Source organism: Myxine glutinosa, chromosome 10 (genome assembly GCF_964187855.1).
Source record: "Myxine glutinosa chromosome 10, kmMyxGlut1.1, whole genome shotgun sequence".
Taxonomy (NCBI): domain Eukaryota; kingdom Metazoa; phylum Chordata; class Myxini; order Myxiniformes; family Myxinidae; genus Myxine; species Myxine glutinosa.
In genome coordinates this window covers 64,165,066-64,180,205 of record NC_136270.1, presented here as the reverse complement: position 1 = coordinate 64,180,205, position 15,140 = coordinate 64,165,066, and the positions used below count along the sequence as shown (strand labels likewise).

General features: G+C 43.1%; 1 protein-coding gene and 1 long non-coding RNA gene across 4 annotated transcripts in view; one reads left to right on the top strand and one right to left on the bottom strand.

The window, feature by feature from the left end:
* Positions 1-13,043, top strand: part of LOC137434135 (vacuolar fusion protein CCZ1 homolog) — a 37,930-nt gene extending 24,887 nt beyond the window's left edge. The window contains exons 10-15 of one of the 3 annotated variants that reach the window (XM_068126841.2): positions 447-558; positions 1,829-1,862; positions 1,979-2,096; positions 2,298-2,456; positions 2,754-2,881; positions 12,915-13,043. In XM_068126841.2, coding sequence (XP_067982942.2) covers positions 447-558; positions 1,829-1,862; positions 1,979-2,096; positions 2,298-2,456; positions 2,754-2,881; positions 12,915-12,937 — 574 coding nt within the window. In that variant the 3' untranslated portion in view covers positions 12,938-13,043. Of the gene's footprint in view, positions 1-446; positions 559-1,828; positions 1,863-1,978; positions 2,097-2,297; positions 2,457-2,753; positions 5,275-12,914 lie in introns of those variants that run through there. The other 2 variants (XM_068126840.2, XM_068126838.2) reach the window with 2 other exon arrangements.
* On the bottom strand, positions 11,684-13,693 carry LOC137434136 (uncharacterized). The gene is made up of 3 exons (XR_010985793.2): positions 13,504-13,693; positions 11,921-12,000; positions 11,684-11,811 (listed from the first exon to the last, which is right to left on the bottom strand). It is a non-coding gene; the product is annotated as an uncharacterized LOC137434136 (long non-coding RNA).
* Positions 13,694-15,140: the final 1,447 nt, after the last annotated feature.

Genomic DNA, 15,140 nt, shown 5'->3' with positions numbered 1-15,140 from the left:
GCTAGAACATGGCTTACCCCAAAAAGGACATTAAACACAGATTACAAAGGTAAGAACACTAAATAGGGGCTTTAAGAGATGGCGGTTTTTAGACACACATTAGGACCGGTGGACGATGTCAATCTATACATAAAACAATGCATACCTAATATCACGACTGCCTTACATCACGATTACTCTGGTACATTCACTATGGGAAATAACTAAACTATTCTATGCAATGTTAGCCCCCTAGATGTCACTTCCACAACAGTATATTGTTAATTGTTGATGGTGCAGTGTGACTGGGTCATAAAGATCACCGTTTGTCACGCTGATGGTTCGGTTGAAATTATGGTGCATGTGAGCTTCAATTTAATGTCACACCAGGTAACTCGGAGTAAACACTGAACCTAGAATACGTAATTTGATCATGGTGATCCAAACAAATGGAGTGTATTCTGCAGGTTTCTCCTTGGCCCACGCAGCCTGACAGACCCCAACAGCCCTCTGCGGGTCCCCAAAATCCATGTGTACATAGGCAAGAGGCACAGCGAGCTACACCTCATTGTATACAAGGTATGGTGTATTACCCCAGGGTCACATACTTGCTAATCATCTATTGGTGCAACTGTAAATGCCCCCAGGATAGCCATCACCTGTGATTTGGCAGGACTCACTTTCTCAAAAGAAAAAGAAAAGTAAAACAGATGTATTTGTCAAATCATTTTAATTGATTGTGTTTGTAAAAACTATTTTGATGAATTTTACTGTACCATATGATTTTATTTTGGAACTTTTTCTCTCCTTGCCTCTATAGTCAGGTTCACTATGTTTTTTCGTTCAAAATCATGGTAGATTAGCAAACCTATACATTTTTGGAAACGTTATTACATGGAAAATCTGAAAATCAATGTTTACATTTGCCAATTCCGACCAATTCGATTCGACCAATTCGACCAATCGACCAATTCCATTCGACCAATCGCTTCGATCGACCAATTCGATCGATTCGATTCGATTCGATTCATCGAATTCGATTCGATCGACCATTCGACCAATTCGATTTGCCAATCAATTTGACCGACCTTTGCTTGTGTGGAACGGACTGTGAAAACGATGCGGACTATATTGTCGGATACGACACACAGGACAGTGATGACGAACTCTAAATGGCATATTCTGTAATCGTGTATGTTTGATGCCATTGACTGCCTGTGTATATTTTGTCATTGACTGCCTGTGTAGATGTGAAGTTATACTGACTGCATGTGTACATATGATTTTGCTGACTGCCTGTGTATGTTTGGTGATATGAATTATTGTGACACATTTTGATGTTATTAACTGCCTGTACAAAATGATAACATGTATTTGATTATGCAACTTATCGCGAATATAAAGACAGTATTTTGCAATTCAAAACCTTTGATTCGTGTCTTACCATTCCCCATAGCACTAATTTGATACTTTCATTGGATTCCTTGTCCCTGAAAATATAGGTTTAGTATATTTTAAAAAGTTTTTAGGGTAATTAGAGGCAGAAATAGAACAAAATATGTATTTTACAGTGGCCATTTTGAAAATCCAAAATGGCCGCCATACAGGTATCTCTCCAAATGTAAGCATTGATTTTTAGTTTCCTTATGCTATAACCTTTCCAAAAATGTATAGGTTTGCTAATCTACCATGAGTTTGAACGAAATATAATTTATTGACATAGTGAACCTGACTACTACATCACACTTCATGTTCCTTATTGCATCTCCTTGCAGCCCCACAGTTCGGCTCTAATATCAGCAGATGTGAATCATTCCTTTCGTGTGCGTGTGTACGTGTTCTCTCGCAGGCATTAAGTGCAGCTGTATGTTTCCTCGTTGATGGTGAGTTTGATTGTTTTGCTGTAAAATGCTGCTTTCCATATTTTCAAAATGCAGTACTGATTTCTCTCCAGAATGATTTATCGTTCATAAAGTGTTGCCTTCACCACTGCCCTCAGCGACTGTGATTTTGACGTTGGACTTCTTCCAACGACTCGATGCCCTGGTTGGACCTCAGTTGACCTTGTTGGCATCCGATATAGCGGAACAGTACAGCAGCAACCGAAAGCCTGCCTAGTAGGTCCTAGCGCTCAAGCACGTCCAAAGCAGTGTTTAGACATCACGGAGCAGTTTGTTTCTCCTTTTAGCAAGGATGAATAGTTATTGCTGTAGTTGAATTTTCAACGAGTCTCCTTGTCATCACCAAGTCCCAAAGCACACATTACTCTTATTCCTCTTAAACAACCATTCAACCCCCCCCCCCCCCCCCCCTTACAGCTCAGAAAAGGATGTGCAGTTCAAGTTTATTTACTTCAACCACATGAACCTCGCAGAGAAATCCACCGTACATGTGCGTCGTGCGGCGAACCCTTCATTGGTCACCGTGCCCACAGAGCTTTTGCACATCCTGGGGGACATCAACAGTGACTTTGCCAGGTACTACCTCCCTGGGATGAAAGGGTCCTGGATACATCGCTCGCCTACTGTTTGTTGGCACGACCTTGTTGTCCATGCAGTGCTCCCCTTCCCCCATTATAGATCGAATCTAACTTTTCCAGGGTATTAGCACACAATGGTCTATTTAATATGTACGGTGGAATCTTTAGCATCGGCAAGTGAATGCTAGTCAATGGAAATGTACTGCTGTTCATTATGTTAAACAAACATCACTTTTACTTGTTCATTCTTTGAGAAGTCTTCTTTTTCATTGATCTATGTTTGTGCCCTTAACAGCTCCGTGGAAGATGAGGAGGTGACGGTAAAGGCTATGTCTGATTACTGGGTGGTGGGAAAGAGATCAGACCAGAGGGAGCTCTACGTCATACTCAACCAAAAGAACGCAAACCTCATCGAGGTCAATGGTATGCAGCTGTGTTGTAAAGAATGGGAGGAGGTGTTTGAGATGTTAAGGGGTAAACCTTGTTGTTTGTGTACGTTTTGTTTTCCTAATGATGCACTGAGTTTGATTTTTGACGGGATTTCATAAATATCCTATTTTGTATTTATTAAAGCTCGTTCAGTTCAGTAGCTTTCTGCAATTAAAACTTTCCGAATGTCCCACCTTGAGGTAATCAAATGAGCTTGATAGACTGTGGTGTAATAGTGAGGTTTTGCACACGGGTCTGGGAAACATTTTGAAAAGATGCAAATTGATTTGCTTTTCTGTCTCTTCAAAATGGAGTATTTTACCTCTGCATGTACTACGTCCAGAATATATGTACAAGTAATGAGAAAGACATCGGTTTTACTCTGTTTTCACTTGCTTCAGAGTTGTATTGAAACAAAAGGAAGAGATGGTGGATTTTTGTGTTTGTGTGTGTTTGTGTGTGTGTGTGTGCACGTGCACGCGTGCAGAAGAGGTAAAGAAATTATGCACCACACAGTTCAGCAACATCTTCTTCTTGGACTGATTGAGCAGACATTGAATGACAAAAGCAATCGATAACCGAGGAACCATCAGAGCCATCACTGTTGGCCCACCTGTTATTTTTCCAATGCCGTGAAGACCCACTGACAGTTGCTGATGTGGTCATTTTAGGCCTGCTGGACAGAGCAAGAGGCACCTGTGCTGAAGTTGGTGATTACATCATTGATGTTAATTTGCAAAGACATCCTTCAAATTCCCAATGATGCTAGATTCCCGCTGCAAAACTACATTTCCACTTTAAACTCCCATTGCCTAACTCCTACTTGCACTGTCATTTCTTCTTCGTCTTCTCAAAGCCGCTTGCCATGGCTGAACCCAATGGTTCCTATTTGGGTGCCCCAGAGCCGACCGTGCTGGTCTCACCGGTCCTTGCTGCATTGACCAGCGGCACGTTTTTTTCAGCTTGCACAACTTCAAGGCGCTTCATTCTACCACAGAAATGAAGATGATGGTTATTGAATCAGTCACCCACTACCAAATAAGTACTGCCAAGTCATGCACTTGCCTTTTAACCATGGCCTGAACTTCCGCCGCCTCTTTCTCCTCTCTGCGCCGAGCTGAATTCGGTGCTGCAATATACCGAGACTCCTTAAGCTTTTGTTGTGCTGGAAAGAGCTGATCACAGAAGAAGAGCTCCAGCTTCCACGTCCACACGGCCAATGCTGTTTCATTATCTTTGAACAAGGGACAAGAGGGGAACGAGACCTCACAATTAGATAATGGCTTTCAAATTATGATTTCGTTTCCTCGTAATTTCCTTTCCCTTTTCCCCAATATTCTCCTTACTTTTCTTTTTTTCAGTCTAACCTGAAAGAACTCACCACCTTGGCTACACATTTTGGAGCTGGTCCCTTAAAATGGTACATTATGGCCCTTTGGTCAGTTCTAACCTGCTTTGTCGTAAAATGTCCCACCTTTCTTTCTGTTTGGTGCTTCCACAAAGCAGCGATGTTTGCTTATGTACCAATCAGAAAATGTCTGTCTCGTAAACAGAATAAAGTTTTACAATATCAGTTTTACTTTTGCAAACAGATAGTTGGTTACACAAAGCTGGTAGTAGTTTCTGAACAAAGGACACCTCAGATCTTCCAAGCTCCTTGTCCTTTGTACATGGTTAATAAAAAGGTAATAGACAATGATGTCAGATATCATTAGTGGCACGAACTTCACTTCCTTGATTAAATCACGTGTAAGTGAAGCGAGATGGCACCTCAGATCTTTCAGACGCATGTGCAGACACTGTGCAAAGCATATGGGTGAGATGTGGCACGCAACCCACCTAAACAGGTTAAATTCTCATTGATGTTGGAGCTCTCCAGAAGTTGGGGAAATGACTTGCTGGAGTTCATTAGTTTTTTCCTCGAGTACTGAAAAACAGATTGGTTGTATGGATGTCAAATTCCAAATGCCATTAAATGGAACATTTGAAATTCCAAATGGCTCAGTGCCATACTCACCTCTGGTACTGCTTCAGCAGGATTATTATTGGAGGGTCTTTCAGGAGACTGCTCTTTGGGTTCCTCAGGCTCCCTGATGTTTTCCTGAGCAAGGCAACAATGGAGGAGGCTGTACATTTTCTTCTTCGTTTCAAAGCCATTTGGGCTACATTGGGTCTGATGCATGCATTACATGTAAATATAGTCTTATTTTGACTTGCGTTGACAATTGACATTTCCATTGCTCTTGCATAATCATGTTCATTTATGATGGAAAGTTATTGTACAATTGGTGATAAAAATGAAAGAATATAGGAATCTTCTTGTCCATGTCCCATGTACAACTCTTACATCCTACTCATCTTTGTGGAATAAAGTGTTTAATCTCCCACCACAGCTTGATGCCGTTTATCTCGCATGATGTTTCTGTGCAGCTTGAATGAGAACATATCAAATCAAAACAGCAAATGGACTATTATTACACTTCCTGTCGAAACTCAGCTTATCAGATCGATTGTTTCAGCTCTACAGCAGACAGTCACCTGGATTATGCACGCGTTGGATGTCGTTGACAGGGAGGGCAGGCTGTAACAGGCCTGTGCAAGTTTCTTGTCATCACCGTATTTCCTCTTCACCTGCAGTACTGGATACGTGATTGCACAGGCCACCAGCGCTTCAAAGAACTCGAGGAAAGTCGTCTGTTTATAGGTCTTTAGATTAATGTTGCTAAAACACGATGCCCTCAAGAATCTCTTCCCTCAAGTTAAAATCTCAATAATCTTTTAAACAGCTCCTGAAAGTCCTGCTGTCATGCATCTATTGATCTAGAGGTGGTGCTGAGATCATTTATAGAAGTAGGTTCATTGCATCCAATTACTGACTTGTGTCAAGCAAAGAGGGCTGAGGCTGGTAGGATGGCCTAGAGGAGTATGCACATTCACCACCAAGCTTTCTAGCCTGGGTTTGAATCCCGACCGAGCTATAAACTGTCATCGCAATGTTTCACCGGCTGGGCAATTCATCAATGTGTGCCGTCCCTTGGATGGGCAGTAAATGGGTGTCCCCATCTCCAGCACGAGTTGGTAGACGTTAAAGATCCCATGGTGTACTTTGCCAAGAGTAGGTGAGCTATCGCTGGCACCTTGAATAAATTACAAATTCCTGCCCTGACTACTTCTGGGAAGGCATTGGCAAACCACCCAGTATAACCCTTGCCAAGAAACTGATTTGGCAGCACCGACGCTCTGTAATAGGTTACAGCACATCAAAATTAAAATCGAGCAAAGATCTGAAAATTAAGCTGATTTGATGGAGTCTTACTTTCATCATCCAGATAAAGTTTCTTCCGCACATCGAGTGGTCGTACGGCGGCTGCTCTCGTGGTTTGCACCATGTACAATAAAGGTTCCAGCAGCGAGAAGCGAAGGTTAGAACCAGCTTTGTCCGTTCGGCATTCCTGAACACGAGGCCTACCCAGCCACACGAGGGAGTGTGTGTTCTGTTCAAGTAGAATTCACGAAGTTTACATCTTTTACATCATGAATTTGCTTGTTATATCTCATTAGCCTGACCCCACGCAGCGGGAGACAGGGTTTTCTGTGTGTGTGTGGTTGGTTGTTGTCGCCATATGCAGGTTTCAGAAGGTGAAACGGAGCCCTCCCAGGTGTCAAAATTTCCAACATCCAATGCGCGTGTTTATACAGTGGCCTGCAAAAGTATTCATCCCCCTAAACGTATGGATGAATTACGAATTATGCAGAAACAAATTTTCCAAATTAACTTTCTTATATATAACTAAAGCGATCAAACAAAATATTGTTATTGTTGAAGGAGGTTACATGTCAGGAATACCTGCAAAAAAAATGTACAAATCATAATTCACTGGTTGCAAAAGTATTCAGCCCCTTACCCTTAGGTCAGTACTTCATGGATGTACCTTTTGCAGCATTGACTGTGATGAGTCTTTTTGGGTAGGTCTCTACCAGCTTTGCACAGTGAGATTGTGAAATCTTTGCTAATTCTTCAAGTGAAAATTGCTCCAGTTATGTCAAGTTTGATGAGGATCGTCAATGGACAGCAATCTTCAAGTCTCACAATAAATGTTCAGTTGCATTCAAGTCAGGACTTTGACTGGGCCACTCAAGAACATTTATTTTCTTCTATTTTTAGCCACTCCAGTGTGGCATTAGCTTTGCGCTTCAGATCATTGTCCTGCTGAAATATGAATCTCCTACCCAGTTTCAGATTAATGGTTGACTCAAGCAGGTTTTCATCAAGGATTCTCTTGTACTTTGCCCCGTCCATTGTCCCTTCTATCCTGACAAGCTTGCCAGTCGCTGCTGATGAAAAACCTAATTTGGTCTCATCTGTCCACAGGACATTCTCCCAGAAGGATTTTGGCTTGTTCAGGTGTGTTTTGGCAAACTCCAGTTGGGCTTTCTCAGCAGTAGGGTCCTCCTGAGTCTCATACCAGAGAACCACCTTTCATTGAGTTGGCGACGGATGGTGAGAGTTGAAACTGTCGTACCTTGTGTCTGAAGGTCAGCTTGGATCTGTTTGATAGTAGGTCGAGGTGCTTTCTCGACCTACTATCAAACCACCATTCGAACAATCCTTCACTGCAATCTTCGATCAAGTTTTCTCTTTCGGCCACGTCTAGGGAGGTTGGCTACAGTGCCATGAGCCTTAAACTTCCTGATAACATTGCGTACGATGGACACAGAAACATCAAGGTCTCTGGAGATGGACTTGTAGCCTTGAGATTGTCCATGCTTGGCTACAATCTTGTCTGACCTCCTCAGATTAACTCGAGGAAAGTTATCTGTTTGGTGGATGGTTTTCTTTCTTTTCTCCATGCTCATTGTGGTACACACAGTGACACAAAACAGCAGAATGACTCCTTTTCCCTATTCAAACTGGTTGAATGAGTGATTTTTTTTTATATTGCAGGCACAAAACCACAATTTTGGTTTTGCAACTCACCACAGGTTAGTTCAATTCCAAAGTAAAGGAGAATCACTTGCTTGAAATCTAATTGTTTCTAACAACTTCTAAAAGGTGCCAATAATATTGTCCGGGCCATTTTCGGATTTCTGTGTGGAATAAGCTAACATTTAGTAATTTTTTTCAGCTTTTTTTGTTCTACTGCAAGCTAAAGAAATACATATGGGGATACCAAATGATTTTTAAATTTCAACAATTTTCTGGAAGAAATGGTGCATTATTTGAAAAAAGTGCAAGGGTGCCAATAATTTTAGCCACGACTGTAATTATGACTATAATTGGATGGCGTCTAAACCATTTACTTGTGACACTATTGAGGCCGTGCCAATGATTGCATCAACAACAACAGGCATTTTAAGGCCATTTTCCCTGCTAGAGCGGGGTTTAGCCTTGCGGTCCCCATGACGATCTTCTCCATTTTGCCCTATATTCTGCATATGGATTCTCCTGCATATGGGCTGCCGTTTCATCTCCCCTTGTTACCCCCTTTGCCCGCATTTCTTTTTCCACCATCTTTAGCCAAGTCTTACTTGGTCTTCCCCATCCTCTACTTCCTTCTACATTCATTTCCATCACTCTTCTCAAACAGTCACTTTCATCCTTGCTCAACACATGACCAAACCATCTCAACCTGTTTCTCTTCACAGCATCCATCACAGGCTCTATTCCCATCATCTTTCACAATTCATCATTTGTCTTCCTCTCTCTCAACGATACTCCGCACATCCACCGAACCATTCACATTTCCACCCTTCCCAGCCTTCGTTGCTGCTCTACGTTCATTACCCATGTCTCGGTCCCATAAATCATAACACTTCTCACACATGCAGCATACACCTTTCCCTTCAGCTTCAACCACACTCTCCTCCTCGTCAGCACGCCACTCAGTTCCCAAAACTTCTTCCATGCACATCTCACTCCAGAAACCTCTCAATCATGATTGCATCGATGGGGCATTTGCATTAGGCCCCAGTCATACCGGGCCTGCGACTAGGTTACGACCTAGCTGCGACCGAAAAATGTTGGAATCACGGGCAAATCGTAGAAAGAGTGCGCGACTGGTCGCAGAGGTTGTGGGTGATCGCCAGAGCAAAATCAGTCGCAGCAAGGTCGATGGTCATGTTCAAAACTTCTGACCTGCGATTCCAAATCGTAAGAGGTCGCAGACAGGTCTTACATGGACGCACCACCAGTCATGATCGCGGGTCAAGTAGTCGCATGATTGGTCATGCTACTGGTCCTGCTACCTGACGATTGGTGGTGCCACCTGTCGTACAACCTCACGATCGGTAGTGCGACTAGTCACGACCTGTCCCGACTGGTTGCACGACCTTATGATTGGTGGTACCATCTTGTTCCTCTTGGCCGCCGTTTGATCCTCTGCTAAGTCGTCACCTGCATCCTGGTGTTCGGTTGGCGTGTCCCCGGTGGGGTCATCCTGCGTGGCCAGTACCTTGTGAATCTCAGCCACAATCACCCTGACATCAGATTCTGGATCTGGCTCTGGCTGGGTACTCTTCCCACGGCCCTTTCGCTTCTTGGGAGACATAGCGAATTATACAGACTTGGCATTTAATATGGAATATTTTTTTTCCTTGACTTGGGTTTACTTTCTTAACTCAGTATATCAGTCTGGTGAGTTTCTTTTACACTTTGGTGATTTATTTGTTAAAAGAACCATGTCACTGATTGTCTGTCGCAGCAAGAAGTCAACAACAGGATTATATCACAGGTGGCGTGGCAAAATGTACGGACAGGTGCATTTGACAATTGGCTTCACAGTCGGGTATACGAGGGTTGTTGCGTTCTGTATTCGTGGAAAACAACTGCTGCAGGTCTCCAAAAGTTATTGCCGCTTCCTCTGGAGATGGTCCGTCAACTCAACAATGCTGTTTGTCATGGAGTGGTGGCTTTATGAAATTACAGCATGAAAGAGCGTGCTATTGCTCGGCAGTATGGCATCACAAGGTCAGGTGTCAAAGATCCTGAAACGAAATGCTCAGAGGGGTGTCCCTACTCCAATCCTGAGGCCAGGATGTCCCCGCAGAACCACAAGGAGGGATGATCGCCAGCTGCACCGGTTAGTCCGCAATGGCCGTACCAAGTCAGCTAATCGGCTTAGGGCTGAGTGGCAGCAACTGACAAATGTGCCTGTATCCAGAAGGCGAGTCAACAAACGACTGGTTCAAGCAGGCTATCGTGCCAGCCGTCCCCTGAGAAAGCCACGCCTAACCAGACAAGACTGCCAGCGCCGAATGCATTGGGCCAGAGAGCACCGTCAATGGCAGCCAGGACACTGGAATCATGTGATCTTCAGTGACGAGTCTAGATTTCTGGTCTATCGTCAATATGGCCGCGTCCGAGTGTGCAGACAAGTGCACGAAGCCTACAACAAAGATTGTATAGTGCCAAGAGTCCAAGCTGGAGGTGGTGGGGTGACCGTTTGGGCTGCTTTTCATGCAGGGGGCAAAACTGACCTGGTTGTTCTGAATGGAAACCTGCACCAGTTCAAGCACAGGGCCATTCTGGAAGAAACATTGCTTCCCTTTGCTCGTGCAGCCTTTTGAGGAAACTTTGTCTTACAAAATGACAATGCACGGCCTCATCGTGCTCGCATGATCCAACACTTTCTTGCTGACCGTGGTGTAGAGCATATGGAGTGGCCTGCCATGTCCCCGGATATGAATCCGATAGAGAACTTGTGGGCAGAATTAACGCGTCAAATCGACCACTTGGACCACTTGGACCAATGGACCAGCAGCCGACCTCTGTGCGTGAATTGCAGCAGGCTATTGTCACTGCATGGCAAGCGATTCCTGTCCAAACCTTGGCAAATCTCGTGAACAGCATGCCTCAACGTGTACGTGCTCTCCTGAATGCTCGTGCGGGTTACACGAAGTACTGAACTGTAATTTTACTGTCGGTAATCCCAGTCGTAATTGAACTTTTGTTTTTGTTAAAAATTTTTTTGGCTCATGTGCAAAATAAAGAGACTTCTGGAAAACGTACAGAAGTTTAACACAGGACTGTCCATGAATTGAGTTCGATATCAGTTTACATCACTTTCAAGGATCAATTTATTTGTTTCGAAATGTAAAATGTGGTTTTTGTTTCTTTTAAAGGTCACATGAACAAAATCCTGAATAATGTCAACATAATTCTAATGAACGTTTGGTTCTAAGACATCTTGAAAAGTAAGTTCACCCCCATAAAAAAATATTCCATATTAAATGCCAAGTCTGTAGTTTCAGTTGAAAAGTTCGACGAAGTGTACTCCTTGAGAGGTAGGTCACGATTGGCTGCGATTGATCGTACGATCGGTCGCAGGTCGCCATGATTGATTGTACGATCGGTCGCTGATCGCCACCACTAGTCGCACGATTACCTATGATTGATCTTGCAATCGATCTTCTCCAATCGTTGGTGATCGCACGACCACGCGTACCACTAATCGTACAATGACCTACCACCAGTCTTAAGAGCAATCGCAGTATGCGATCGCAAATGGAGATCGTATCAAACATTGCCGATTGGTCGTACCTCGGCCAAATTGCCACCAATCGCACGATCCAGAAAACGTACGATCCAGTGTGACTGAGGCTTTAACCAAGTCCTTGGTTAATACAGCAATTACAGTACTGTGATCTTTTAACAGCTGATTTCTGTGTAATATAAAACTAAATGTGAAGTTGAATTTTAACTTCCATCATGTAGCATGAACGTATGGGTATAGTCATATTCGTCATCAGATCGGCACAAAGCAGGTATAAAACCAACAACGGTTTCATAAAATGGACAAATCATGTATTTCATGATAATAACTAGTAACTGAACAATGTTGTAAATCATATAATTGTCAAGTCAACAGCACATTACAATGTAAACTTGTAATCAATGTTGACTTGTCGGGACGTGTACGCCCTTCCTGTGGGGTACATGTGGAGGTGTTAGTGGGGTTGTTTGTTCACAACCATCTCTTTTGGTGCAACATGCAGGAGTAGGTGTGAAACTCTACAATGTATATTTCGTGTTACCTTGCACGATGCATGCGTGTGGAAGGATGTCCCTCGTAATCAGCCTGTCAAAACTGGATGCGAGTGTGCACCTGGCTTCTCTGTTAAAACAATGATCATGGGTTGGGTCTACATTCTAACCTGGATGTTCTCGTTCTAGGTTATATATTCACAGAACTTTGATGACCACATCCATCACCCCTTCCCCCCAACTTAGAAATCTATCTTCATGAAACAATTTTGAAAACTTCCCTTCTATGATTTGATACACAGAAGCCAGCGATACAGGCTTTTTCATAACTGTTTTAAATAGCAGCAGGAAATGTAAAAGATCAGGAATGATAGCAAATGGCAATCGCTACAGCATGGAACACCATTGAGTATTCGTGTAATCATCTAGGGAAGTATATTTTGCGATGTCACATTCTATACTTCAAGAGGAGCTAGGTGTTCCGCTGCGCTGTAGATGTGATGTGACACAAAGACAAGACCTTGTAGGAATTCATGCATTGGTAGTCGGGACTCTGGATCATGGATGAATTCTGGTGCTTGAGAAGGCACTGTAGGTTTACCATGAAAATGGAGAGTGATTTAACCTAAGCGTGGTAAAATGAGGCTTGAATGAAACATCAATCGTAGCAATAACCTAATACCTTTCCTTTAATCTACTATGATTAGTCAGATTAACAGATTTGATGTCATTACAATTACTTTTATTTTTTACAAAGACAAGCAGAATACTCTCCCAATGGGCAATCTTGTTCCAAGCATTCTGACACATCCCATTGTTTTGGCGGTGTATATGCAACACACCACTGTTTAGATCACTCCCGAAAATAAAAAATAATAATAACCCGGGTAACACATATGAAGCCAAAACATGCGTAGTGCATATGTGCATACACAATACATTGTGGTTTTATAGCTTGGATAATTCAAAGTGCACCCACCCTTCCACCCACCCCCTCTTACCCCTCCCCTCTCAACCTGCTCCTCTCCCTCCCCCCTCCCAAAGGAAGAAAATGCCAAGATGGGTGAAATTTATTTTTTCCGAAACTTGATGGAATCGAACGAAACTTGCACAGGCACAACTTCAGGGTACCCTCGTTAATCCCTGAACATTTCAGCTTGCTGGTCAAATCTTCCCAGAGTATTAACTGTCCGTTCAAGTTAATACTTATCTTACATTCCACTTGGCATAACATATACCGGTAGGTTGAACTGATCCATTCAATTAATGGTGTATAGCTGTGGCACAGCCATGTCCCAAATGGCCTCGTCCTGTGTCTTGGTTTCTTTTTATTACATTGAAGGAATGGTTCCCTGATAATGTCCTGCATTGTTTTGTCCATTGTGTCTAAATACCATATACAGAATGCCTGCAATTGTCTCTTGTAGGTACTGAAAAAGGGACCAAGTTTATAGTTATTCCAACTCCATCTTTTAATTAGATCGGTTTAGATGATAACTTATTGGGGTTGACTATTTTGTCCTAACCTGACTGTTTTGGTCAATATGAATGTTTCATTGGTCATAAAAAAACAGCTTGCTATATTTGACCAAGTAGCCTCAGTTAATCTTTGGGTCAGGATGTAGCTACATACCTGCAAATCGACGTTCTGCCTCAGCCAAAGACAGACATTTTTCCTGAATCTTGCAGTCCCACAGCAAGCGTCCAAGCTGGAGTCGTGAGAGCTGGAAGACGTTGTCCGGTGAGGCAGCGGAACCAAGACGGCTGTAAAATGAGTATATGTGACGGAGCTTGGAATGGTAGTACAGCATCCGGAATTCGAGCTGTTGTGTGATGGCAGGGAAATATTAGCAAAGATCATGAGAGAGAGATTTGTCTGCAGTGAAATAAGACACTTCATTCCTTCTGCATTTTGTGTCCATTGAACGAGTTCATGCAGGTGAGTGTGAGGTTTTAGATGTGGTGTGAATTTGAACTTGTGTCACACTCATTAAAACACTCTATTCATGACAATCACTCTGTCCCTCAGCGATTGGTCCCCTGCACCTGTTTTAGGTCCTCTTTCTTCCAGTCATTCGAAATGTTGCTCGAAAGGCAGTCGATTTCCAGATGGACATTTTTATTGTGGATGGAAGCTCCACTGGGTGATGAAGCTGTAAAGAAAAGCCATGCTTAATTTCACTGATCCTGTGTATACACTCGATGAAGATTTGTTGCTGTACAGCGACCCAATATGGTATGATAACACTAAAAAAAAAAATCATTATAAAATAAATTACATCTAACAGAATGTCCCGCAACGAAGCTTAATCCCTGAGTCGGTGCCCTCTGTATTCTACCGCCTCCTTTATGGTCTTGTACCCTCTGCCCTTTCTGTGTTGTGTTCTCCCCATGGTTCTGCAAGGCACACATGATCTGCCAGTAACCTGGCCCCTTCTGGTGAAACTCAAAATCCACACTCACTGCTCACCTCCACCCATTTGTTCCTCTTTTCTCTCGCTTGTGGAATCGACTTCCTCAGTCTGTTCAAACTCATTCTCCCCTCCAGGACATCAAGATGACTGTTCACCTCAAGCACCCCCATCCACCCCATCAACCCCATCTCACTATCCCCCTCCCCCCGCACCCCCCTCGTTGCCCCCTGTTTTTTCCTTTCCCTCCCCTTGATCTCATTCTTCTCCTCGCCCATTTTCCTCAGTGTCCCTCTGTTGTGCCCCTGCTGTTGGTGCGTTTTCTTGCTTTCCACTGTCCTTTCTGTTCTAGCTCTTCCATGAGCCTCGACTATGTATACATTGCTCCTTTGTAAACATTGAACTCTCGACGTAATGACAAACTTCATTAGTAGGTCATTGAATATAGTGACTGGTGAACCACCAGCAACAATGTGGCACACTTCTTGCAAATCCTGTTTACAAGTTGCACAAACATCAGGGCTGTGTGTCTGAAAGAATTGAAGAAATTGAATTGAATTGAAGGAATTGCTTTCTTTGTCTTCCAGTCTGTCTGTGCTGTTATTACCATCAAATACAGCTTCAGGACTACCGAGCATTTAGTCCTTTCTGAACTCTCCCTCGAACAATTGTCCACTCTTCGATACAAATGTGCCCTGCAAGGATGGAAGGGAGATAAAAGAGTTGGGGAAGGAAAAGCCATTTAATTGCTATCCTGGGAAATGTCAGTTCTTGCAGACTTGTCATGATAAACATGATGTTTATGCTTTTAGGCAAATACATCAAACCACATCATAAAAACAATATTACTGTGTCATGT